The sequence below is a fragment of the Crinia signifera genome, chromosome 4 (assembly GCF_055691185.1).
Source record: "Crinia signifera chromosome 4, ASM5569118v1, whole genome shotgun sequence".
NCBI classification, from domain to species: domain Eukaryota; kingdom Metazoa; phylum Chordata; class Amphibia; order Anura; family Myobatrachidae; genus Crinia; species Crinia signifera.
The window spans coordinates 270,848,320-270,874,130 of NC_139220.1; the positions used below are offsets into that span (position 1 = coordinate 270,848,320).

General features: G+C 46.1%; 1 protein-coding gene across 1 annotated transcript in view; it reads right to left on the reverse strand.

The window, feature by feature from the left end:
* ANTXR1 (ANTXR cell adhesion molecule 1) overlaps positions 1–23,454 on the reverse strand; it is a 198,668-nt gene extending 175,214 nt beyond the window's left edge. The window contains exon 1 of the mRNA XM_083184560.1: positions 23,047–23,454. Coding sequence (XP_083040686.1) covers positions 23,047–23,192 — 146 coding nt within the window. The 5' untranslated portion in view covers positions 23,193–23,454. The remainder of the gene's footprint in view (positions 1–23,046) is intronic.
* Between the last annotated feature and the right edge of the window lie 2,357 nt (positions 23,455–25,811).

Below are 25,811 nucleotides of genomic sequence, written 5' to 3' on the forward strand. Positions count from 1 at the left end.
ATTCTAACCACAAGCACATCTTCAATACATTAAAATCTCTCCTCAGTCCTCCTACAGCATCTCCTCCATCCATTATCACTGCCAAAGTTCTTGCTTCGTAAAAGGGATTGCCCAAATACTACAATAAATTGTATCCTCTACTCGAGCAAATTCCTTTTCTGGACCCTCTAGCCCCTTCTCTTTGTCTGATGACACAAATGATGTGGAGGGTAATAATCTCCTCCTCCACCCACTATATTACCTGCCCACCTGGTCCCTTCATCTTCTCAAATGAGAGTTCCTCTCTATCCTGTGATCATCCCTGCCTAACTAACATCTTTGACCTTTCTTTTTCTATTGGCATTTCTTTATCATTTTTCTAAGCTGGTTTTACTGATAACAGGAAAAGTAAATGATGCTTATAATCCCTTGCATTGACTATAGATATACACTTCTTTCTGGTCTTCTGTAACCAGATTTTCATCCCCACAGTGCACTGCTCTGTCTCTCCCTACATTAGCTGTCTGTATAAAACAATGCATCTGAGTACAAGGCTCAGCAGTTCCATTCCAATCTTACAAGCTCTCTCTGGAAACTCTCCTCTTTGGACACATTTATCAAATCTTCACCTTTTTAACCTCCTTAAGCTATTATACACAATTATGCCAAACCGTTCTAGCAGATCCTCATTTATTCTCCTTCCATAACCAAACATCCTCCGACACAAAATCCAACAATGTAGTATATTAGGGTCATAGAAGATTCCCAGTTCCCTAATGTAATCCACATTAACCAAAATGTAATGGCACATACTTTTCTTATGCCTTGTGTATGCATGTGAACAGCACATTTCCTAAAGTTTCCTAAACTCCTGCATTCTGCAGGAGACTCCCTGATATAGCAGCAATCTCCCTCTCTCCCTCATTAGTCTAGCCATCTCCCTCATTTCGCCTAGCCCACAGTACACTGTTACATTTTTTGGGAAAAAAAGAATGAGGGACAGATACATTTACATTGAATCATCAGCACCATTTCCCAGCACTTTACCAAGTATAGTAGCTGTTACTAACTGCTTTGGGGATCATCTACATTTGGATATAAGTCATTATAAAAGATCCCTCTCAGATGTAGAAGTACACACCCACACTTCTAGGTGCCACGTTCACAATCTCTCCATATATGGAACTAGATACGCCCTTTAGGTGGAGCATGACACACCCCCTCAATGGGGCACTGTGCAAAAGTCTGCTACAATTATAATCTCCCTGAAACTAGTTTTCAAAAGTAGGCAAGTATGGTCTACCCACAATGCAAAGTGCAACAGAATACTGGTGCTCTCTATAAAAATAAGACCCATAATAGTTATAATTAGAATGAGCCCCCTCCACAGTATGTGCAATATAAATAAGACAAAGTTGCCTCCAGACTGCATCTGGTTGAACCTTAGACCCTTGTACTTTACGCAAAAAGCAGCCTGGCTGGGATTTGTGTTGTTCTTTAATTATCACTATCTTACATCAACAGAATTTCTATGCAACAGTGGTAGGATTCCAAAGTGTGAGCTAAGATTGCAGGGGACGGCTATGGGCACTATTGTGCGGGTACTGCGCCAAACAGAGCTACCCATCAATCACACATTTGCTTTTAGTATTCATACTGTTATACACAATGACAAGATCTGACGGGAGTTATGTTCTAGTTACCTGTGCTCCAGTTTTCCCCCACATTCCCCAAAGTCTTTACCAGTAAAGCAGAGGTTAAAACTCAGTACAGTGTTGGCTGCACTTAATTTTTCAAACCCCAGTGGGAAACAGATGAGATGTGCTGAGCGTCACAGTGAAGGAGCTAGTTCTGAATGGTTTATGTCAGTGATTAGTTTGGGCATAATTATATATTTTACTTGGCACCGTCTCAAACAATGACCTCACTGCTGTATGGATTAAACTCTGGAACAAGGAACATTGCTTTATACATCCGTACTGGTGCATCTGAGCTTTCCTCCAGCGTGATGACAAATAGTATGTAGTTTAGTGTTTGTAGCAGAGGGCTGCTAAAGCTATATATTTACTCTGCTTCGGATAATGGTCTTAGCTGGAGTTTTTTCCCCTTGAGATCATGCAACAGTAATAGAATCTGCAGAAAGTAAACTTACATCATGAGCAAGTAAATAATGCAAAAATATAGAGGATACTTAGGGCCAGATGTATCAAGCTTCAAAAAGTGATGAAGTGGAGAGTGATAAGCAGTCAGCCAATGAGCTTCTAAGTGTCATGTTACAGGCTGGGTTTGAAAAATTACAGATAGGAGCTGATTGGCTGGTTGTTTATCACTCTCCACTTTATCACTTTTTGAAGCTTGGTAAATCTGGCTTTTAGAATTAAAACTACTAAGCGTTTTTTTTATTTGGGGGGGGGTTTCTGCGATTTTCCATACATTTTGCATATCCAATCAATATTTACTAAGGCAAATCTGAAGGTACAGTATATGCGAGAAAAACTTGACTTTATATAGTAATAGACCAACAGTATAAACCATAGGACTGACTATTGATTGTTTAACATACACATTTATTATGTAAGCTAACGAAGGCTGCTCAGATCACACAGTGCTTTAAATCCACGGCAGACTATTTTTTAAAGTTTTTATTGACACATAAATCTAATGGTCAGTATATACTGGAATTTTAGACAGCAATACCCAAGCGGATTGCAACAGACATCAAACCCGATTCTTAATAAATGTATACCCAAGACTTACATTATGACATATCATCAAATTAATTTTCCATCATCTGAAGGGAAAGACATTTCTGTGTTCTTAAAAATTGATGCTCATTTTGATTTAAATCTCTGTGAATAAACTCATCATCTGTCAGTCTGTATTCCATCTCTGTCCCTGCATCACCCTGCCATCTCTATCCCTGTGTCACCCCACCGCCTCTGTCCATACGTCACCCCGCCATGTTTCATAATGTGAAGTTTGGATCAATCCATGTGGCATAAAGTGAATTTTGGCTCTTTCAGTGCGGTATAATGTGAATTTTGGCCCAATCTGGGAGGCATGATGTGAATTTGGGCTTATTCTAGGTGGCATGATGTGAATTCTGGCTCAATCCGGGAGGCATGATGTGAATTTGGGCTTATTCCAGGTGGCATGATGTGAATTTGGGCTCGATCCGGGTGGCATGATGTGAAATTTGCCTCAATCCATGTGGCATGATGTGAATTTGGGTTCAATCCGGGTGGCATGATGTGAAATTTGCCTCAATCCATGTGGCATAATGTGAAATTTTGGCTCTTTCAGTTTTATATAACATGAACTTTGGCTCAATCCGGGTGGTATAATTTGAATTTTGGCTCATTCCATGTGAATTTTTGTTGCTCATTCTGTGTCGCATAAGGTGAATTTTGGCTCTGCGTGGCAAGTGTAAGGGGGTCTACTACTGTTTTGCATAATGTGTATAAGGGGCATATGGCATGGTACACTGCACTCAAGGACATGCTCCCTTTTGAGTGGCAGCACCCTCTTCTTCTGGAGTGTGCACATAACTTCAGCTTTCAATTATCCATACCCCCACTTCAAAATTTCCACCTCGACCACTGCACACACAAATATATACATAGCGCACCTCACACACTTACACATTGGACACACAACACACCACACACAGTACACACACCCACATGCACCCACATACACTACAACACACACAAAAACAGTACAACACACACAAAAAAATGCATCATAGGTGCTAAATCTCAGGAGTGGATGTGGAATTCATCAACACATACAAGCTATTAAGTCAGAAGTGGTGCGTTTCAAACAACAACAATACCACACCTGATTTCATTGCTGGCATTGAGTATCAACACAAACACATTCTAACATTATAATGGAGGTTTTCACAAATTACAATCTTGGGCCTCTGGCACAGCATAAGATGACATTTTACAGCAATTCTGGTAATTAAAAAAAAAAAAAACAAGGTTTTCCCGGGCAACGCCGGGCGGGTCAGCTAGTACATAATATGCCCAGTAGCAGCAATGCTGTAACTAGACATTTTGTTGCCCTATGCCAGGAAAGGAATTGGTGCTCTCCCACATACACACTATAAAAAAAGGGACAGTGAGCGTTGAAGGCGCAAGGCAAAAACTTACACCATAATACCTATTACATATTATGCCACACAGTGTAATGCCCATTACACATTATACCATTTACTGTAATGCCCATTACAAATTATACCACACGCCATAATGCCCATTACATATAATTCCACATAAGTGCAGCTTACCTACATGCTCATTGCCAGGGGTCTCTTGCTCGATGCCAGGGATTACATGCTCTATGCCACCGGGTAGCACTGGGGGCTCTGATAGATGCTAAAGGTCCTCTAGTGTCTTTCTCCTAAGTGGCAGCAGACATTTTTTGGGGGGTGCAGGATCTATGTACATGGACAAAGACTCCAAACCCCTGAGGCACTGCTCACCATCCCGCCCTCCCACTGCTTATAATGGCTAACTATTTTTTAGGTGCCGGGGCTCCAGCGGGGGATAGCCGGCGGAGAGGAGCACATACATACAGATACATGTGCAGATAAAATGCCTGTGAGACCTCACTTTTGTGATACAGGGTGAATTATGCAGAGGTGGATTGGACCACTGGGAAACCGGGCCATTTCCCGGTGGGCCGGACCAGATATCCCTCCGGCTGGGCCACCTACATTGGTTCCAGGGCTGCCAGAACCAAGTCTGGTCACAAACGGCAGCATTGCCCATAACAAATATGGCCACTGCATGTATACATATATTATATGCACATATGCAGCGGCCATATTTGTTTTGGGCTATGCTGCACTTTGTGACCAGCTGCGGCCACTGGTCGCTGTCGGATGATGATGGAAGTGCAGCGTTGCCTGGTGAGTAGTGTCCGCACCCACAACCCCCCCCCCCCCCCCCGGGCTGTAGCGCCAGCACACCCCCCCCCCCCCCCCCCCCGTCCCTGTTCCCGGGCCGGATTTCTATCCCAATCCGCCCCTGAAATTATGCGTGCCAATATTTATTTTTATCTAAAATATAAACAGAATATGTAGGAGTATTTAAAACGCCAGTCAGCAGATATTTATGTAAAAACATTTGTAATGGAAACAAATGAAAATGAGGAGCCTTAAGCACTATATTACATATGGCAGCTGGAATGATGTTAGGATGACCTGATTCCAATACTTCCAGGAATATTAAAGCAATGGTCCGACAGCAGCAGATGGGAGGAACACTAACTCCAGGCTGTTTAGTCTCTACATTTGAAAGTTGTCTGCGCCAAAATTGTTACTACCATGTTTTGTTTCTTTTCATATTTCCATTCTACCCTTTCAATATATGTTTGACAAAACAGACATTACTGGGGGTGTAATATCTGGATCTCGCTCAGAAGGACCTTTATAACCCTTATAAAAGATATCGCTAAGAAGGGCCCTTAGAAGCAATATCTTAAAATAAAACAAAAAATTGCGTACACTCTACATGCTCCCACACATTGTTAACACCCCCCCCTCATCATTCACGGAACAAACAGGTCAACTTTGGCTACATAGCCAATGCCCTGCGTGTACAGCTGCTGCGGGTGACATCACTAAATGATATTGGTAACCGATAGTGTTCAGTGTGCACGCACTATCTAGGTGACCACCGACACCGCCGATATCTATATAGAGGTATATTCAATGCCAATTAGGCGAGCTATGGCAGCGAGCAGTGCCTATTGATTTCTCTTAGCCCACCTTCAGCAGGGCCGTAACTAGGGGGGGGGGGGGGCTAGGGGGTCACGCGCACCGGGCGCTGGAGGGTCCATGGGATGAGCAGTGGGGGTCCGGGGACTGGAGAAGGTTAACTCCGGCTCCTAGCGCTGCCGGGCGGTGGGCGGGAAGCAGGTTTTGAAAAGACTTGCCGGACGCTGATTGGCTGAATTCAGCCAATCAGCGCCCGGCAAGTCTTTTCAAAGTCATCAGCGCTTCCCGCCGTCAGGCAGATAGCGCTAGGAGACGGAACGAGTGAAGGCTGCCGCTACACCAGTCCCTGGACTCCTGGACGCTGCCTACCCCCGCTGGCTGCACACAGGTATGTTGGCAGCGGGGGTCCAGGGACTGGTGTAGCGGCAGCTTTCACATACACAGCCGCTCGCTATTTGCCTGGCGGCGGGAAGCGCTGATGATTTTGAAAAGACTTGCCGGACGCTGATTGGCTGAATTCAGCCAATCAGCGTCCGGCAAGTCTTTTCAAAATCTGCCTCCCGTCCACCGCCCGGCAGCGCTAGGAGCCGGAGTTAACCTTCTCCAGTCCCCGGACCCCCACTGCCTGTCCCCAAGGCCGTGATTTGTTTTTGTTTTGTTTTTTTGGGGGGGCGACCAAATGACTGCCGCCCCGGGCACCGAAACACCTAGTTTCGGCCCTGCTTTCAGTATTCAACCCACCCCCTTTCCACCTCACTGTTTCTAATAAGCAGAAACGGCGTGTGCGGCCGTAAAAACTGCGAGGCTCACGGCTATATGCAGCGGGCTCGAAAACAAGCCATCCTTGCCATACAAACTTCCTTGCCAGCCGCATTGAATATACCCCATAGTGTTCATTCTAGCACCCTGCATCTTTCAAAACCCATGCAATTCCTTTTTCCTGTCTAGGATGTCAATGTCTGCTGTAGTGTTTCTAGCAGTCTTGTCTGTTACCCAATACAGACCAGATTGTACTAGAAGCATGAAAGCAGACAGCAACACCCCAGGCAGAAAAGAGGAACTGCCCGGATTATGAAAGATGCAGGGTGCTAGAATGAACACTATGTACATAAATACAAAAGGCTAACTACTCCTCACCACTGCCCACTAGAGGAAACTTGATGGACCAAATTACTCCTTTGTGTGCTAAAAATGTCATAATGGAAAGTGAAAGCAATTTTCGCAGGGACACTCATCTGTTTCATACTTGCTGGATGTGGAGAGAGGGAGCTGGGAATACAGAGTTTGGAGGTAGGAGCAGATAGGGACTGGGAGTGGCGTGGAGAGTTTATGGACTAAAACCTTTCCCAGCTCAAAGTAAAAGTAAAAACTGTCACCGCTCAAAGTGAAAATACATTGCAGAAGTCTTCATTTTGACAGCTATTAAATAGTAGTAGATAACTACAGTATATCGGTGGTGCCCCTAGTCGTCTAGTGTGAATGGGGCTTAAGGTAGTACATGCACCATTTTATACTTATGTTATATGAACATAGCTTATATTAAGAAGGAATTTGCCTTAATTGAAAAAAGACACAACTATGACCATATAGAAAGCATCAGCTCTCTTACAATGTCCAGTAAGAGTAGTATACAGTATGTATCCAGATTACACCAGGCAAAAGACACAATCATTATTAGCCACAAAAACTCTTCTAAAATGTTTTTAAACTTTATAATAATTCCCTAGACCAGGGTCTTCAACCTTTAAGACAGCGTGGGCCACCTAAAAAAATCCAGTGAAGCCAGAGGGCCACTAAACTCTACTGCGGTATTGGCACGCTACCAAAAAGGGGTGTGGCCTAATTATAAGGGGCGTGGTCTAATTATAAAGAGTGTGAACTAGCAGGTAAACATTTACCTGACACTTCTTTTACAACCTGCATGACCAGACATTGGTTACCGCAGAAATGGTCATTGTCCTCACACGCTTAAGTTGAATGAAGGCTGCACAGTGACATATAAACATGAAGGCCCACACAGTGAACTAGTAGGCCTCACAGATCAAACACCCAAACAATGAAAGGCTACTTAAATCAATATACACCGTTTCACTGTTTATCCGTAATGCCCATTACACATTGTGCAACACAACATAGTGTCCATTAGACATTATGCCACACACCGTAATACCTGTTGTACATTATGTCATACACTGTAATGCCCATTACACAATATGCCGCACACCGTGATGCCCATTACACATTAATCCACACACAATTATGCCCATTGCACATTATGCCCCACACTGATGCCCATTATGCCACAGACCATAATGCCACCAGTACTTCTGCATATACATATGATGCCCCAGTAGGGCCCCTCACCCAATGCCCCAGCAGTGTCCCCACACAATGCCCCAGAAGTGCCTCTCACACAATGTCCCAGCAGTGCCCCTCACACACACACACACAATACCCCAGCAGTGCCCCTCACACACAATGCCCAAAGTAATGCCCCACACACAATGCCCCCAGTAATGCCTGCAGCTTTGCCAGGTCCGCTGCTCCTGCCAGCTGTACCTCCTCATCCTGCAGTTTTGCCGGGTCAACTGCTTCCACCATCCATGCCTCCTCCTGCAGTTTTGCCAGCTGTGCCTCCTCCTCCTGCACTTCCGGCGCTGGGTCCCCTGCTCCCACCAGCTGCGTCTCCTCCTCCCACAGCTTCACCGGGTCCCAACTCCTTAGCTCCGACCAGACGTGCCTCCTGCTCCCTCAGCCGTGCTGGATACACTCCTCTGCCCTGCCTGCAGCCAATGAAAATCGGGTAGGCGGCACCCGGGGGGACTTCATTACGCTGCCTCCCTCGGCAGCGTTTTCTTTTACTTAAAAAAAAATCCTGTGCACGGCGGGCCGGCGGGCAGGGGGCCACCGAGATCAGCTCAGTGGGCCACTCATGGCCCGCGGGCCATGGGTTGAAGACCCCTGCCCTAGACTCTGTCCTGTCTCCAGCATGCATTTGTAGTAAGAGCCAGGGAACTCGTCCCAATGGCTTTCACTGCTAGGTAGACTGGACAGACCTAACAAGAGAGGAGGAGAAACCTCCGGGCTGCCCTGGATTATGTAAATATGGGGGTGGAGCAAGGGGCAGGGAAGAACAATGAAGCGGAGAGGGGGCACAGTTAGTCAGGGCGAATGGCAGGGAGATTGCTTCAATATAATTTAGGGATGGTTGCCAAGTGTGTGGCTAGTAAGGGCTATTTCACACACTCCGGCTCCTGCTGGGTGGCGAAAACCCGCACGACCAGGAAGCCATGCTGCACACATCAGTTTAGAGTGGAGGGGATGGCCACAGCCTGGCAGCCGTCCCTTCCAGTGGTGGGATCCGGCTGCAACCGGACGGCCGGGCCGTGGCCCTACCGTGTGAATGGACACAATAGTGTTCATTCACAACCACTGTGCACGACACGGCTTCCTGGCTGTGCGGTATTTCACCATCCGGCAGGAGCCGGAGTGTGTGAAACCGCCCTAAATGTCCTTGGTCATCATTAGCAGTGGTATTCCAGAGGGGAGGTGCTGCAGCACACACTTTAAAATTCAAATAGGAGAGAAATACCAACTGTCAGTGAGTCAGTTTGGAATGACAGTTGGTGGGGTTCCCCTATTTGAATTTTTAACTGTGCTGTAGCCCACACAGCAGCGACCTGGCTGATGTTTGATGTATACAGGGAAAACTGATTATTTCTCGTTCATTCATATAAAGAAATGTATGTGGGGCCACACATGCTATGAAATTTGGCCAATTTTTTGTTTATAAAACAACCAAACTGGACTATACAGTGTATATTGTGTGTGCAGCTGGTTTAGCACTATACATCATAGATTCTCCAAACTGTAAGATTTTATGCTAACCAAACAATATAGTATTGTGACTTTAAATAATCTTGAATACATAGGAATTAGTAAATACCGGATTGGGAGAAGATTACATTTCACATCTTGGTCTCATTCTCTTTAAATACCGGAATGGTGTAAACATTTAGCTATAACAAACTCTTCTCACAACCCCTGTACTTAATTTATGCAGGACTGAGAAGTACTAGCATTTAACCCAAGGTTTAGGCGTAGTATTTTATATTCTGGCAAGAATCATTGCATTGCCAGCATAAACTCATTGGAAAGCATGTACGGCACATTGCCCAGTTACTCCACTAGATGGCAGCACCAGGCAAAATTTGGCAGCACCTTCACTCTTTGCCTTGCTCAAATCAAAGCAACGTTCATTGTAACCACTTTCTAGGTCAGTAATGAAAAACAATTGGCAGTCATGTTACTCCTGAACTACATCTTCCATGATGCTCAGCCAAGCTGTTCCTACCAGGCCAGTCTTAATTTTCACTCCTCAAGAGAAATCTAGCCTTTGGGTTATTATGAGCCAAGCAAGAAGACCTCGATCAGCATGATAAGTTTTGCCAGTCATCAGCAAATTTAATTTCAATAAAATCATTTAAATTTCACCAATTAATAAGAAAAAAGCAAAACCACCCTTCCCCCAACCCCCCAGCTACATCTGCGATTGCAATGTAATCTTTCAGGACGCAGGAGGGCTTGTTGCTCGTGGTGAGTAGGACATAGATTTGCTTACTTGGCAGAAATAAATACCTGGAATGCACAGTAGTAAATGCACCTGAGTAAATACACCAGATTAATTTCCAGAGTGCACAGTAGTAAATACACCTGGTTTACTCCTGGACAGCAAAGTACTAGGGCCTTATTCTAGTTCACTCTTTCTGACAACAGCCTTCTTAGATGGACAAAACCATGTGCACTGCAGGGGGGAGGGGGGGGGGGGCAGATGTAAAATGTGCAGAGAGAATTAGATTTGGGTGAGTTATTTTGTTTCTGTGCAGGGTAAATACTGGCTGCTTTATTTTTACACTGCAATATAGATCTCACTTTGAAGTAAAACCCCACCGAAATCTAATTCTCTCTGCACAAGTAACATCTACCCCACCTGCAGTGCACATGGTTTTGTCCATCTAAGAAGGATTTTGTCAGAAAGAGTGAACTAGAATAAGGCCCTAATTGCACATGGTTTATCCTAGGGTATATGGTTATGCAGTAGTAGCAATAATACAAAATATATAGGGGATGGGGAGTTAGATTATAATATTGTGGCGAGCGCGGAAAGGATGCCCTATACTCATACTGTGTCCACGTCGACATAGACACACGCGAAACAAAGTCAACTTTATGACATGTAGAAATTTTATATGTCGCCATTTTGACCATGTCAGCACAATGAATGTCGGCATTTTGAGCATGACGGTATTTTGGCTGTATGCCAATGCTTGTCGGTATTTTGACCATCTTGAATGTATTTTGAATGTCCGGAAATGATACTGGACCCAAATACAGTACACAATGAACACATAGTACATGAATAGACAGTATGAATACACAGTAATGTCGCAATAAGCATAGGAAAGGAAATGAAAGCAGGATGCAAATGCAAAAACAGCTTTTATTAAACACATCTGACAATGGTCCTCACCATCACTTCTTGTCCAATCACTTACATGTAATACAGGTGTCCTTGCTTCTGCCTAGTGCTCAGCAGGGCTACACTTTGCATGTACTGCAGTTTGACACCTAGGCATCTCCTCAAACTCCCGCACCCCTAAATTTAAGGTTGCAAGTCCAAAATGAGTATGGGTGTGGTGCAATTGAAATATAAGCAGATTTCAGAGAAATAATGCAAGTTACGTTCCTGTCTATTACTCTGTATGTCACTACTAGCGTACCTATTATCTGCAAATAGCATCAGCATAACTTCACATGCACACAGTGTCTATCCATGGCAAACAGGGGGTATGGCCAGCAACTGACAGAGGTCTGGCCATACCCCCAAGGCAGCGAAACAGGGACATGGCCTCACAAGAGCATCATCGCTGTAAAACCACACCCCCTTTCGAATAGACCACACCTCCTTACCGGGAGCGCAACTCTTTGCATTACCTAGAGTCCCTCTTTACATACCACCAAAATTGGGAGGTATGCAAATGTACTACTACTCGCTCCAGATGCTATGATGCAGCGACGCTGCACCCCCAAGGCCCTTCACACAGTTAAGGCCCTGCCCCCATTTCCTGCAAGTAGGTAGTAGTAGTATATGGACAGTAAGAGCGGACCAGGTCCCCTCCTCTTTGGTAGAGTGTCTAGGCCTGGAATAATGGTGGTCCTATACATGCTCAATCTTCTAATACGCCCATGGGCAGAATAATTTACTTTAGCACGTATGGGACAGACATATAGCCCAGCGCTTTGTCGTTTGCCATTATTACTATCCATGAAATTGACGACAAATGGAACTTTCTTGGGCTGGCAATGCAAATATAGCTGCTGCCAAACTGAAAGTATTTAGATACAGAATCTCTAAGATTCAAAAGTGATAAAATTGAGAGTGATAAACAGCCAGCCAATCAGCTCCTACCTGCCATGTCACAGACTGTTTGAAAAATGTCAGACAGGAGATGATTGGCTGGCTGGTTATCACTTTCTATTTTATCACTTTTGAAGCTTAAGGTGCGTACACACGGGGGCGATTTTGTCCAAAAACGCAGGAAATATGGTCGCTGAGCGACCATATTGCCTGCAATGGGAGTTTGCACCGGCGATATATTGCTGGGTGCGCGCTCCCGTTTTTGCCCCTGTGGTGATCGCTGGTCGCAGGAACATGCTCCTGCGACCAGCTGATTACCACGGCCGGGCTCCCCACCGAGCCAGGCTCGGTGGCTCACAACCTGTTGTATTCTCCCTATACGCGGGTTGTGGACCCGCATAAGGGAAAAGAGCCTCTGGCAGTTGGGACCCCACTTTCTGGCATTTAGCAGTCAGGATTCCGATGTCGGAGTAGAGACCGTCCGGATTAAAGACTGTGGGGGCCCTGGACAGCGTGGGGTCCAGGCAGAGGGGATCCGGGCAGTGCTGCAGCAGGGTCCGTGCAGCGCTGGAGAGGCAGCGGGGTCCCTGCGGCGGATGGGCAGTCAGTGACGGCGTTCCTGCAGCAGATGGGAACTAGTAGGGCTACTAGTTTTCATCTGCCGCAGGGACTCTGCCGCTGACTGCCCATCCGCCGCAGAGACCCCGCTGCCTCCCCAGCGCTGCATGGACCCTGCTGCAGCGCTGCCTGGATACCCTGCCCGCCCCACGCTGCCCGACCCCGCTGCCTGCCACCACCGCAGCAGTGCCGGTGTGGGGGCCTTGGGGCGACCACCACTGTTGCCCCGTGGATAATCTGGCACTGAGACCTTCAGAATCCTGAAGGTCAGAGAGTGATCCGGCACCCCTGAGGTAATGGTACATCTGTAGCTTACATGCTAACTACTAGACTGCCAATATAGTATTAATGTTTCTCTTACAGCATTATAATAACAATGTTAAATTCCTAAACACTCTAGCACTAGTATAATGTGTCCATTATATAACATGTCCTGATGCACATTCATCTTTCCAACCCCTAACTATCCTTACAATACATAGTTCTGGAAGCACAGTCATGTTGCACTGTGGTAACCATAAATCTCTGTTGTGTATTTAAATGTATCAATAGAAGTTTGATTCATGTGTCTTAGAACTTTTTGATGTGAAAACCAGAGCTGGTCACCCGGCCCATACAGACATAGAGACTCTCTGCACACATCTCTGTTTAAGCTGCCATTGGACCGAGATCCTGATATCTTCCATGAGCACAGCTGGCAGATGACTGTAATTCTCTGCAGCAGGAACGCAGGCTGACGCTCAGCTGAAGGGGGGAAGAACAGCTGCCTCAGCTCATTTTTTCATGCTTTGAGCTATGTGCATTGTCAGCACTGATCAAGAAAAATCCCTGCACTTCCGGGGCAAGTTATGATTAGAAGATGGGTTAGAATGTCTTCATCAGCCTTAATTTGGGTAATGGGTGCCCTTTACTGCATACACTATACAATAACATACACAACAGGAAAGGTAAAAGCACAACTGTCATAGTAACAGGCAGTAGCGGAACTTGTGTGTAGTGAGCCCAGATGACAATATGTAAAACAGCAGTGGGTGATAGTGAGAAGCAGGGGGAGGCAGAGTGTAACAGGGAAAAATAGTGGGTGACAGGGGCAAGAGTGCAATGCACCTGATGCATCAATGGTAGTTCCGCCTCTGGTAACAGGGTATAACAGCTGCTATTGAGGTCTGCAGCTGGAAGTCTTCGCTTCCCTTTTCAAAGGTCAATGTGTATATGTTTCTTTGTTACCTTAATCTTACTCTGCTGGCCGGTTGCCATTAATGCCCATTATGACATTAGGAATGCTGAGTGCAATAGCTGCATTTATTCCTGCTCAGAGTACGCCCATTGTGACATCAGGAGTGCTGAGTGCAATAGCTGCGTGTATTCCTGCACTGAGTACACCCATTGTGACATCAGGCTGGCTGAGTGCAATATCTGCGTGTATTCCTGCACTGAGTACGCCCATTGTGACATCAGGAATGCTGATTGCAATAGCTGCATGTATTCCTGCACTGTGTATGCCCATTGTGACATCAGAAATGCTGAGTGCAATAGCTGTGTGTATTCCTGCACTGTGTACACCCATTGTGACATCAGTAATGCTGAGTGCATTAGCTGCATGTATTCCTGCACTGTGTTCGCCCATTGTGACATCAGAAATGCTGAGTGCAATAGCTGCGTGTATTCCTGCACTGTGTACGCCCATTGTGACATCAGTCAGGCTGAGTGCAGTAGCTGCATGTGTTCCTGCACTGTGTACGCCCATTGTGACACCAGGAATGCTGAGTGCAATAGCTGCGTGTAATCCTGCACTGTGTACGCCCATTGGGATATCGGGAATGCTGAGAGCAATAGCTGCGTGTATTCCTGCACTGTGTATACCTATTGTGACATCAGGAATGCTGAGGGCAATAGCTGCGTGTATTCCAGCACTGTGTACGCCCATTGTGACATCAGGAATGCTGCGTGTATTCCTGCACTGTGTACGCCCAATGTGACATCAGTCAGGCTGAGTGCAATAGCTGCATGTATCCCTGCACTGTGTACACCCATTGTGACATTAGGAATGGTGAGTGCAATAGCTGCATGTATTCCTGCACTGTGTATACCCATTGTGACATCAGTCAGGCTGAGTGCAATAGCTGCGTGTATTCCTGCACTGTGTACACCCATTGGGACATCGGGAATGCTGAGAGCAATAGCTGCGTGTATTCCTGCACTGTGTATACCCATTGTGACATCAGGAATGCTGAGTGCAATAGCTGCATGTATTCCAGCACTGTGTACGCCCATTGTGACATCAGGAATGCTGAGGGCAATAGCTGCGTGTATTCCAGCACTGTGTACGCCCATTGTGACATCAGTCAGGCTGCGTGTATTCCTGCACTGTGTATGCCCAATGTGACATCAGTCAGGCTGAGTGCAATAGCTGCATGTATCCCTGCACTGTGTACACCCATTGTGACATTAGGAATGGTGAGTGCAATAGCTGCATGTATTCCTGCACTGTGTATACCCATTGTGACATCAGTAAGACTGAGTGCAATAGCTGCGTGTATTCCTGCACTGTGTACACCCATTGTGACATCGGGAATGCTGAGAGCAATAGCTGCGTGTATTCCTGCACTGTGTATACCCATTGTGACATCAGGAATGCTGAGTGCAATAGCTGCATGTATTCCTGCACTGTGTACGCCCATTGTGACATCGGGAATGCTGAGTGCAATAGCTGCGTGTATTCCAGCACTGTGTACGCCCATTGTGACATCAGGAATGCTGATAGCTGCATGTATTCCTGCACTGTCTACGCCCATTGTGACATTGGAAATGCTGAGTGCAATAGCTGCGTGTATTCCTGCACTGTGTACGCCCATTGTGACATCAGGAATGCTGAGTGCAATAGCTGCGTGTATTCCTGCACTCTGTACGCCCATTGTGACATCAAGAATGCTGAGTGCAATAGCTGCGTGTATTTCTGCACTGTGTACGCTCATTGTGACTTCAGGAATGCTGAGTGCAATAGCTGTGTGTATTCCTGCACTGTGTATGCCCATTGTGACATCAGGAATGCTGAGGGCAATAGCTGCGTGTATTCCTGCACTCTGTACGCCCATTGTGACATCAGGAATGCTGAGTGCAATAGCTGCGTGTATTTCTGCACTGTGTACGCTCATTGTGACTTCAGGAATGCTGAGTGCAATATCTGCGTGTATTCCTGCACTGTGTACGCCCATTGTGACATCAGGAATGCTGAGGGCAATAGCTGCGTGTATTCCAGCACTGTGTATGCACATTGTGACATCAGGAATGCTGAGGGCAATAGCTGCGTGTATTCCTGCACTGTGTACGCCCATTGTGACATCAGTCAGTCTGAGGGCAATAGCTGCGTGTATTCCTGCACTGTGTACACCCATTGTGACATTAGGAATGGTGAGTGTAATAGCTGCATGTATTCCTGCACTTTGTACGCCCATTGTGACATTAGTCAGGCTGAGTGCAGTACCTGCATGTATTCCTGCACTGTGTACGCCCATTGTGACACCAGGAATGCTGAGTGCAATAGCTGCGTGTATTCCTGCACTGTGTACGCCCATTGTGACATCAGGAATTCTGAGAGCAATAGCTGCGTGTATTCCTGCACTGTGTATACCCATTGTGACATCAGGAATGCTGAGTGCAATAGCTGCGTGTATTCCTGCACTGTGTACGCCCATTGTGACATCAGGAATGCTGAATGCAATAGCTACGTGTATTTCTGCACTGTGTATGCCCATTGTGACATCAGGCATGCTGAGTGCAATAGCTGCGTGTATTCCAGCACTGTGTACGCCCATTGTGACATCAGGAATGCTGAGGGCAATAGCTGCGTGTATTCCAGCACTGTGTACGCCCATTGTGACATCAGTCAGGCTGCGTGTATTCCTGCACTGTGTACGCCCAATGTGACATCAGTCAGGCTGAGTGCAATAGCTGCATGTATCCCTGCACTGTGTACACCCATTGTGACATTAGGAATGGTGAGTGCAATAGCTGCATGTATTCCTGCACTGTGTATACCCATTGTGACATCAGTAAGGCTGAGTGCAATAGCTGCGTGTATTCCTGCACTGTGTACACCCATTGTGACATCGGGAATGCTGAGAGCAATAGCTGCGTGTATTCCTGCACTGTGTATACCCATTGTGACATCAGGAATGCTGAGTGCAATAGCTGCATGTATTCCTGCACTGTGTACGCCCATTGTGACATCGGGAATGCTGAGTGCAATAGCTGCGTGTATTCCAGCACTGTGTACGCCCATTGTGACATCAGGAATGCTGATAGCTGCATGTATTCCTGCACTGTCTACGCCCATTGTGACATCGGAAATGCTGAGTGCAATAGCTGCGTGTATTCCTGCACTGTGTACGCCCATTGTGACATCAGGAATGCTGAGTGCAATAGCTGCGTGTATTCCTGCACTCTGTACGCCCATTGTGACATCAAGAATGCTGAGTGCAATAGCTGTGTGTATTTCTGCACTGTGTACGCTCATTGTGACTTCAGGAATGCTGAGTGCAATAGCTGTGTGTATTCCTGCACTGTGTATGCCCATTGTGACATCAGGAATGCTGAGGGCAATAGCTGCGTGTATTCCTGCACTCTGTACGCCCATTGTGACATCAGGAATGCTGAGTGCAATAGCTGCGTGTATTTCTGCACTGTGTACGCTCATTGTGACTTCAGGAATGCTGAGTGCAATATCTGCGTGTATTCCTGCACTGTGTACGCCCATTGTGACATCAGGAATGCTGAGGGCAATAGCTGCGTGTATTCCAGCACTGTGTATGCACATTGTGACATCAGGAATGCTGAGGGCAATAGCTGCGTGTATTCCTGCACTGTGTACGCCCATTGTGACATCAGTCAGGCTGCGTGTATTCCTGCACTGTGTATGCCCAATGTGACATCAGTCAGGCTGAGTGCAATAGCTGCATGTATCCCTGCACTGTGTACACCCATTGTGACATTAGGAATGGTGAGTGCAATAGCTGCATGTATTCCTGCACTGTGTATACCCATTGTGACATCAGTAAGACTGAGTGCAATAGCTGCGTGTATTCCTGCACTGTGTACACCCATTGTGACATCGGGAATGCTGAGAGCAATAGCTGCGTGTATTCCTGCACTGTGTATACCCATTGTGACATCAGGAATGCTGAGTGCAATAGCTGCATGTATTCCTGCACTGTGTACGCCCATTGTGACATCGGGAATGCTGAGTGCAATAGCTGCGTGTATTCCAGCACTGTGTACGCCCATTGTGACATCAGGAATGCTGATAGCTGCATGTATTCCTGCACTGTCTACGCCCATTGTGACATTGGAAATGCTGAGTGCAATAGCTGCGTGTATTCCTGCACTGTGTACGCCCATTGTGACATCAGGAATGCTGAGTGCAATAGCTGCGTGTATTCCTGCACTCTGTACGCCCATTGTGACATCAAGAATGCTGAGTGCAATAGCTGCGTGTATTTCTGCACTGTGTACGCTCATTGTGACTTCAGGAATGCTGAGTGCAATAGCTGTGTGTATTCCTGCACTGTGTATGCCCATTGTGACATCAGGAATGCTGAGGGCAATAGCTGCGTGTATTCCTGCACTCTGTACGCCCATTGTGACATCAGGAATGCTGAGTGCAATAGCTGCGTGTATTTCTGCACTGTGTACGCTCATTGTGACTTCAGGAATGCTGAGTGCAATATCTGCGTGTATTCCTGCACTGTGTACGCCCATTGTGACATCAGGAATGCTGAGGGCAATAGCTGCGTGTATTCCAGCACTGTGTATGCACATTGTGACATCAGGAATGCTGAGGGCAATAGCTGCGTGTATTCCTGCACTGTGTACGCCCATTGTGACATTAGGAATGGTGAGTGTAATAGCTGCATGTATTCCTGCACTTTGTACGCCCATTGTGACATTAGTCAGGCTGAGTGCAGTACCTGCATGTATTCCTGCACTGTGTACGCCCATTGTGACACCAGGAATGCTGAGTGCAATAGCTGCGTGTATTCCTGCACTGTGTACGCCCATTGTGACATCAGGAATTCTGAGAGCAATAGCTGCGTGTATTCCTGCACTGTGTATACCCATTGTGACATCAGGAATGCTGAGTGCAATAGCTGCGTGTATTCCTGCACTGTGTACGCCCATTGTGACATCAGGAATGCTGAATGCAATAGCTACGTGTATTTCTGCACTGTGTATGCCCATTGTGACATCAGGCATGCTGAGTGCAATAGCTGCGTGTATTCCAGCACTGTGTACGCCCATTGTGACATCAGGAATGCTGAGGGCAATAGCTGCGTGTATTCCAGCACTGTGTACGCCCATTGTGACATCAGTCAGGCTGCGTGTATTCCTGCACTGTGTACGCCCAATGTGACATCAGTCAGGCTGAGTGCAATAGCTGCATGTATCCCTGCACTGTGTACACCCATTGTGACATTAGGAATGGTGAGTGCAATAGCTGCATGTATTCCTGCACTGTGTATACCCATTGTGACATCAGTAAGGCTGAGTGCAATAGCTGCGTGTATTCCTGCACTGTGTACACCCATTGTGACATCGGGAATGCTGAGAGCAATAGCTGCGTGTATTCCTGCACTGTGTATACCCATTGTGACATCAGGAATGCTGAGTGCAATAGCTGCATGTATTCCTGCACTGTGTACGCCCATTGTGACATCGGGAATGCTGAGTGCAATAGCTGCGTGTATTCCAGCACTGTGTACGCCCATTGTGACATCAGGAATGCTGATAGCTGCATGTATTCCTGCACTGTCTACGCCCATTGTGACATCGGAAATGCTGAGTGCAATAGCTGCGTGTATTCCTGCACTGTGTACGCCCATTGTGACATCAGGAATGCTGAGTGCAATAGCTGCGTGTATTCCTGCACTCTGTACGCCCATTGTGACATCAAGAATGCTGAGTGCAATAGCTGTGTGTATTTCTGCACTGTGTACGCTCATTGTGACTTCAGGAATGCTGAGTGCAATAGCTGTGTGTATTCCTGCACTGTGTATGCCCATTGTGACATCAGGAATGCTGAGGGCAATAGCTGCGTGTATTCCTGCACTCTGTACGCCCATTGTGACATCAGGAATGCTGAGTGCAATAGCTGCGTGTATTTCTGCACTGTGTACGCTCATTGTGACTTCAGGAATGCTGAGTGCAATATCTGCGTGTATTCCTGCACTGTGTACGCCCATTGTGACATCAGGAATGCTGAGGGCAATAGCTGCGTGTATTCCAGCACTGTGTATGCACATTGTGACATCAGGAATGCTGAGGGCAATAGCTGCGTGTATTCCTGCACTGTGTACGCCCATTGTGACATCAGTCAGGCTGCGTGTATTCCTGCACTGTGTACGCCCATTGTGACATTAGGAATGGTGAGTGTAATAGCTGCATGTATTCCTGCACTTTGTACGCCCATTGTGACATTAGTCAGGCTGAGTGCAGTACCTGCATGTATTCCTGGACTGTGTACGCCCATTGTGACACCAGGAATGCTGAGTGCAATAGCTGCGTGTATTCCTGCACTGTGTACGCCCATTGTGACATCAGGAATTCTGAGAGCAATAGCTGCGTGTATTCCTGCACTGTGTATACCCATTGTGACATCAGGAATGCTGAGTGCAATAGCTGCGTGTATTCCTGCACTGTGTACGCCCATTGTGACATCAGGAATGATGAATGCAATAGCTACGTGTATTTCTGCACTGTGTATGCCCATTGTGACATCAGGCATGCTGAGTGCAATAGCTGCGTGTATTCCTACACTGTGTACGCCCATTGTGACATTAGGAATGGTGAGTGCAATAGCTGCATGTATTCCTGCACTGTGTATGCCCATTGTGACATCAGGCTGGCTGAGTGCAATAGCTGCATGTATCCCTGCACTGTGTATACCCATTGTGACATCAGGCTGGCTGAGTACAATAGCTGCATGTATCCCTGCACTGTGTGCGGTCATCTATTAGAATGAACTTAGGTCTACAGTCATTAGGTCGACCCCACTAGGTCGACTGGCAGGAAGGTCGACCTGACTTAAGGTCGACATGGGCCAAGGTCGACATGACTTAAGGTCGAATTTGCATAAAAGTCGACATGACTTAAGGTCGAATTTGCATAAAGGTCGACATGACTTAAGGTCGAATTTGCATAAAGGTCGACATGGGGCTGGTCGAATGGTCATAAGGTCGACATGGGGTTTTTCACTGTTTTTTGAGCCTACATGTGCCGACAGGCGGTATTTCATGCTCTACCATCCACTAGGGCGTGGAGGCGGTTATTAAAGCTGTGGCGAGCGAAGCGAGCGCTGCGAGGGTCCGATTCTCATTGCCAACTGTGTCCATGTCGACTGTGTCGACATTCGGATCAAAAAACAGTGAAAACCCTTGTCGACCTTATGACCAGTCGAGCTTCCTCATGTCGACCTTTATGCAAATTCGACCTTAAGTCATGTCGACCTTGGCCCATGTCGACCTTAAATCAGGTCGACCTTCCACCCAGTCGACCTAGTGGGGTCGACCTAATGACTGTAGACCTAAGTTTATTCTGACAGATGTACCGCTTCCCACTGTGTATACCCATTGTGACATCAGTCAGGCTGAGTGCAATAGCTGCATGTATTCCTGCACTGTGTATTCCCATTATTATGTAGCCTACATGTATGTGTACTATGTGCATACATTGTGGTGAAGCTTTATGATAGCCCGGAGGCTTTGTTTGCTATTTTATGAGCTGAACACATGTATACTCCAAGCATTAATGCAAATAAACTGTACATCTAAGCACTGATGCCCTGCATCCCTTTTGGATGCCTACCCCAATGCAGTATATCACCATTAACCTACAGGGTACACACTATAAGTCCTTGTGAAAGTAAAAGGAGAAAGTTGCTTTATTTTAGTATAACTTCTGTACACTACCATGCACATCTGCCTGCCATTTGTAACGAGTGCATCTGGGTTTGCAAACAGCTGCCTACCAAAACTGTGCCGGGCTATGTGTAACCGATCAGCCTGTGGGTTTCCGTAAAGATCTGCCAGGAAGAAATGTCTGCAGGTATGCCCAGTCTGCCCATTAGTAAAGAGGTTTACACATATGCCATGCAATACCATGCCATCCTGATACCAATTGACTACCACCAACTATATAGCCAGTATCATTGCTTGCTGGCAAAGTCTACCATCTTTGTTTGTATAAAGACCATCTTCATCCCATAAAGTGACAATGCCAGAAACAGGTTTAGCCCCAGAGTCTTCGTAGCACAATCCCATTGCTGGCCATACAGTTGGTTGGATGGGATAAAAATCTGGTACTGGATGGGAGCAAATGGAATTTGGAATTCAGTTAATTGCTCCCAAAATCTGAAAACGGACAAAAAAAACCATTTCCCTAGGTTTGTGATAAAATTGCTGATTGTCATTTTTCTTCCATACAGTACCAGATTTTCAGTCCGACCAACCAACTAGTTGGATGAAAGTTGGTCTAGTGCAGTGATGGAGAACTTTGGCACTCCAGCTGTTGTTGAACTACACATCCCAGCAAGCAAAAAACTGTTGCAGGGCCTGCTGGGATGTGTTGTTCAACAACAGCTGGAGTGCCAAAGTTCTCCATCACTGCACTAGACCAACTTTCATCCAACTAGTTGGTTGGCCACGGTTCTCTATCACTGGACTAGTGTATGGCAAGCATTCGATTACCTAGATCTGAACTGCAATGGTTTTTACATAAATTTCCTTTAGGCATAAGCCTATTTTTATACAATATTAGATCCCTATAACTATAATATTTAACAATGAAGGAAAATAAACAAATTTAGATGTTCTAGGATTTACTATCAAATCTCAGTTCTCAATATTTGTAAGAAGCCAGGTGCTCCTGAGTACAAAGCTTGCCCCCCTCCCCCCCCCCCCCCTCTCTTAGCGGTCACCCTGGAGCAGGTAAGGCGCTGACCCAGGATGTGTGCAGGAGGCTTTCTCTGCTGCTGACATCAGTCCAGGATCTGAACTGCATATGGGTTTTATCAAATCAGCTGAGGACAAAATTGCAGCATTGTAACATTGGCAAAGGTCTCATATAACCTCTTCACTGACAGGCAATTCATCAGTCCCCTCATAGCAGTCTGCTAATGCAATAAGCCAGATGCTATAATACACAGTATTAAATATATATAGATACATACAGACACACCAATATCTAAAAATACATACAGTACAGATGTAGTCATTGCCACAATGTGTCCATAATGTAAATTGACACTTACTTGTCCAACACAAAGTACAGGTCAAAACCTCCATAGCAGGAATGGCCCCCACTCTCTCCTGTCCCACCTTGGCTGTCACAGGCTAGAATAAATGTAGCTAGGAGAAGTGGCTTGAACCCCAGGTGGAAGGCGCACAATCCAGCCATGGCTATTCCGGATCTCTGAGAAGCCTGCAGAAACTTTGCACCTAGAGATGTGCAATCCACTAATTCCAGCTGCACTGCACTTCTGCACTTCTAGAACTGTATTTTTGGACTTTCAGAGTTCTTGGTTCCTTTCCACCTTCTCTGCGGGGTTCAGGATGAGTACAGCACTGCCTGCATACCTCTGTTGTTGTCAGGAGTTTGCATCACATTTGTATGCTGCTCTGAGGAGGCACCGCTGTGCTCACTTTAATGGGATGAAAAGTTTTCCTTGACAAACTTTGCTTTGTCTAAACCTGCAGAATTTTTTTGGTGCCAGAGCAGAGTACAGTATAAATCCTGACACCTTGTGGTGGCAGAGCAGAATGCAGGATTGGTAAGTGTATTACAAAAGACCAGGAACATCCTAGTGATAACAGACTGGAAACCTTTGCTGTATACATCAAACTTTTTTCTTTACTGTCATGGGAGCTTTCATGTGTTGGATACAATTTTTTATGATCCTGGTGAAAGAAATGATGGGCGATTGTGAAAATGTTCCACATTATGGATCACATGAAAGGCAGAAGTAGCGATAATAAAGATGTCTCATTTGAGCCCACAAATGAAAAGGAAGTTTCCACACTCTTCTTATCCTCCTACACTACTACCTCTCCTCTTGATCCTATACCTGCACAAGTCAGTAAAACTCTATCTCCTGTGCTTATTCCAACCTTAACTAATATCTGCAATCTCTCTCTTGCTACTGGTACTTTTCCTTCTTTGTTCAAACATGCAGTGATTATCATTCTGAAAAAACACAATTCCGACCCTAACTCTCTCTCTAACTACTCTACTATCTCTCAGCTCCCATGCCTCTCCAAGCTACTCGTGAGACTTGTCTACTCTTGCCTCACACACTTTCTTAACTCTCACACCCTATTAGACCCACTTCAGTCAGGCTTTCGTTCCCAACACTCCACTGAGACCGCACTGACTAAAGTTGTGAATGATCTGGTAACTGCTAAGTCTAAAGTGCAATACTCACTACTTATTCTTCTAGATATTTCTGCTGCGTTTGACACTGTTGATCACACACTTCTCATAGAAACACTATACTCCCTAAGTATTAATGATACAGCCCTTTCCTGGTTCTCATCTTACCTATCTGATCGGTCTTTCAATGTTCGCTTCTCTGACTCTACTTCCTCTTCACTACCTCTGTCAGTCGGAGTTCTGCAAGGCTCAGTCTTAGGTCCACTGCTTTTCTTAATCTATACCTCCTCTCTTGGCAAACTAATCAGCTCTTTCGGATTTCAGTATCACTTATATGCAGATGATACTCAAATCTATCAACCCCAGAGTTGTCATCAGTGGTTTTGGCTGAGTCTCTGAATGTCTCTCTGCCATCTCATCTTGGATGTCTTCTCACCATCTCAAACTCAATATTTCCAAAACGGAATTACTTATATTCCCACCAACCAAGAACAGTAACCATCCTAATATCTTTAGGCAAGCCTAGCATATTTAAGTTCTACAAGCATAACCCTCTGAGGCACGTATGTATTTTATAGCTTTTCTTTTGGACTTGCAACTTGGTGGGACTGCTATGCTATTACTGGTGCCTGTCCTTGTGTTTCCCTCCTATATCCCTATAGATTGTAGGCTTGCAGCAGGGCTCTCCTACCTCCATGTCTGTCTGTTATTTCCCAGGTTCTTTAATCACAGTCTACTATTGTAAACACAACGGAATCTGCTGCGCTATATAAGAAACTGTAAATAAATAAATAAAATCTTTTTCAAACAAGAATCAATCTAAATAGACTTTTAGTAAATTACCACCTCGAAAAAAGGTCTGAAACACAGATAAACTGTTGACAACTTGACAATCTACCCTACCCCACAAGTTCGTTGCTTAGGGGTCATCCTCGACTCTGAGCTGTCCTTTCTTCCTCTCATTCATTCTGTCTCCAAATCATGTTACATGCATCTAAAAAACATATCCAAAATACGACCGTATCTCACACAAGACCCTACTAAATCTCTTATCCATGCACTCATTATATCCCTCATTGATTATTGCAATAGTGTTATGGTTTTCGCCTGGGCTCTGGGTGATACGACAGCTGGCAGGAGGAAAAAGGTCAGGCGTGAGCCCACAGCTGGGACCGCTGTTTAGAACGGCCACAGCGAAACCTACACTGACTCTGTTGAGTCCCCCGGGCAGATGGAATACCCCTGCAAGTGCTAGGCTTCGCCTGTAGCCGCCGCGTTCGACAGAGCCAGTTAGGCCGGCTCTGACCCCGATGCAGCCAGGTGTTAGGTAAAGACAAGGGGTGAGCGATCGCCAGGGGGTATCTCAAAAGGACCGTCTAACTACAGGGCCTAGCTGGGAAGAGACCCCTAACTACCGGCACCTGGCCAAGAACGGGGAACGGCGACCCAGTCGCAGACACAAACAAGGAAATAGGGAATCTCGGAACAGGGACACCCCGAGACTGATTCCCCAAAACAAGGAGTAGCTAGAAGGGAAATACCCCTGCCTACCCAACGCTCAGGTGACAGACAATAACCAAAGAGGAAGGACAACAGAAATGATACCGCAAAGTAACAGCGGACCCACGGAGGGGTACAGCCACGGCG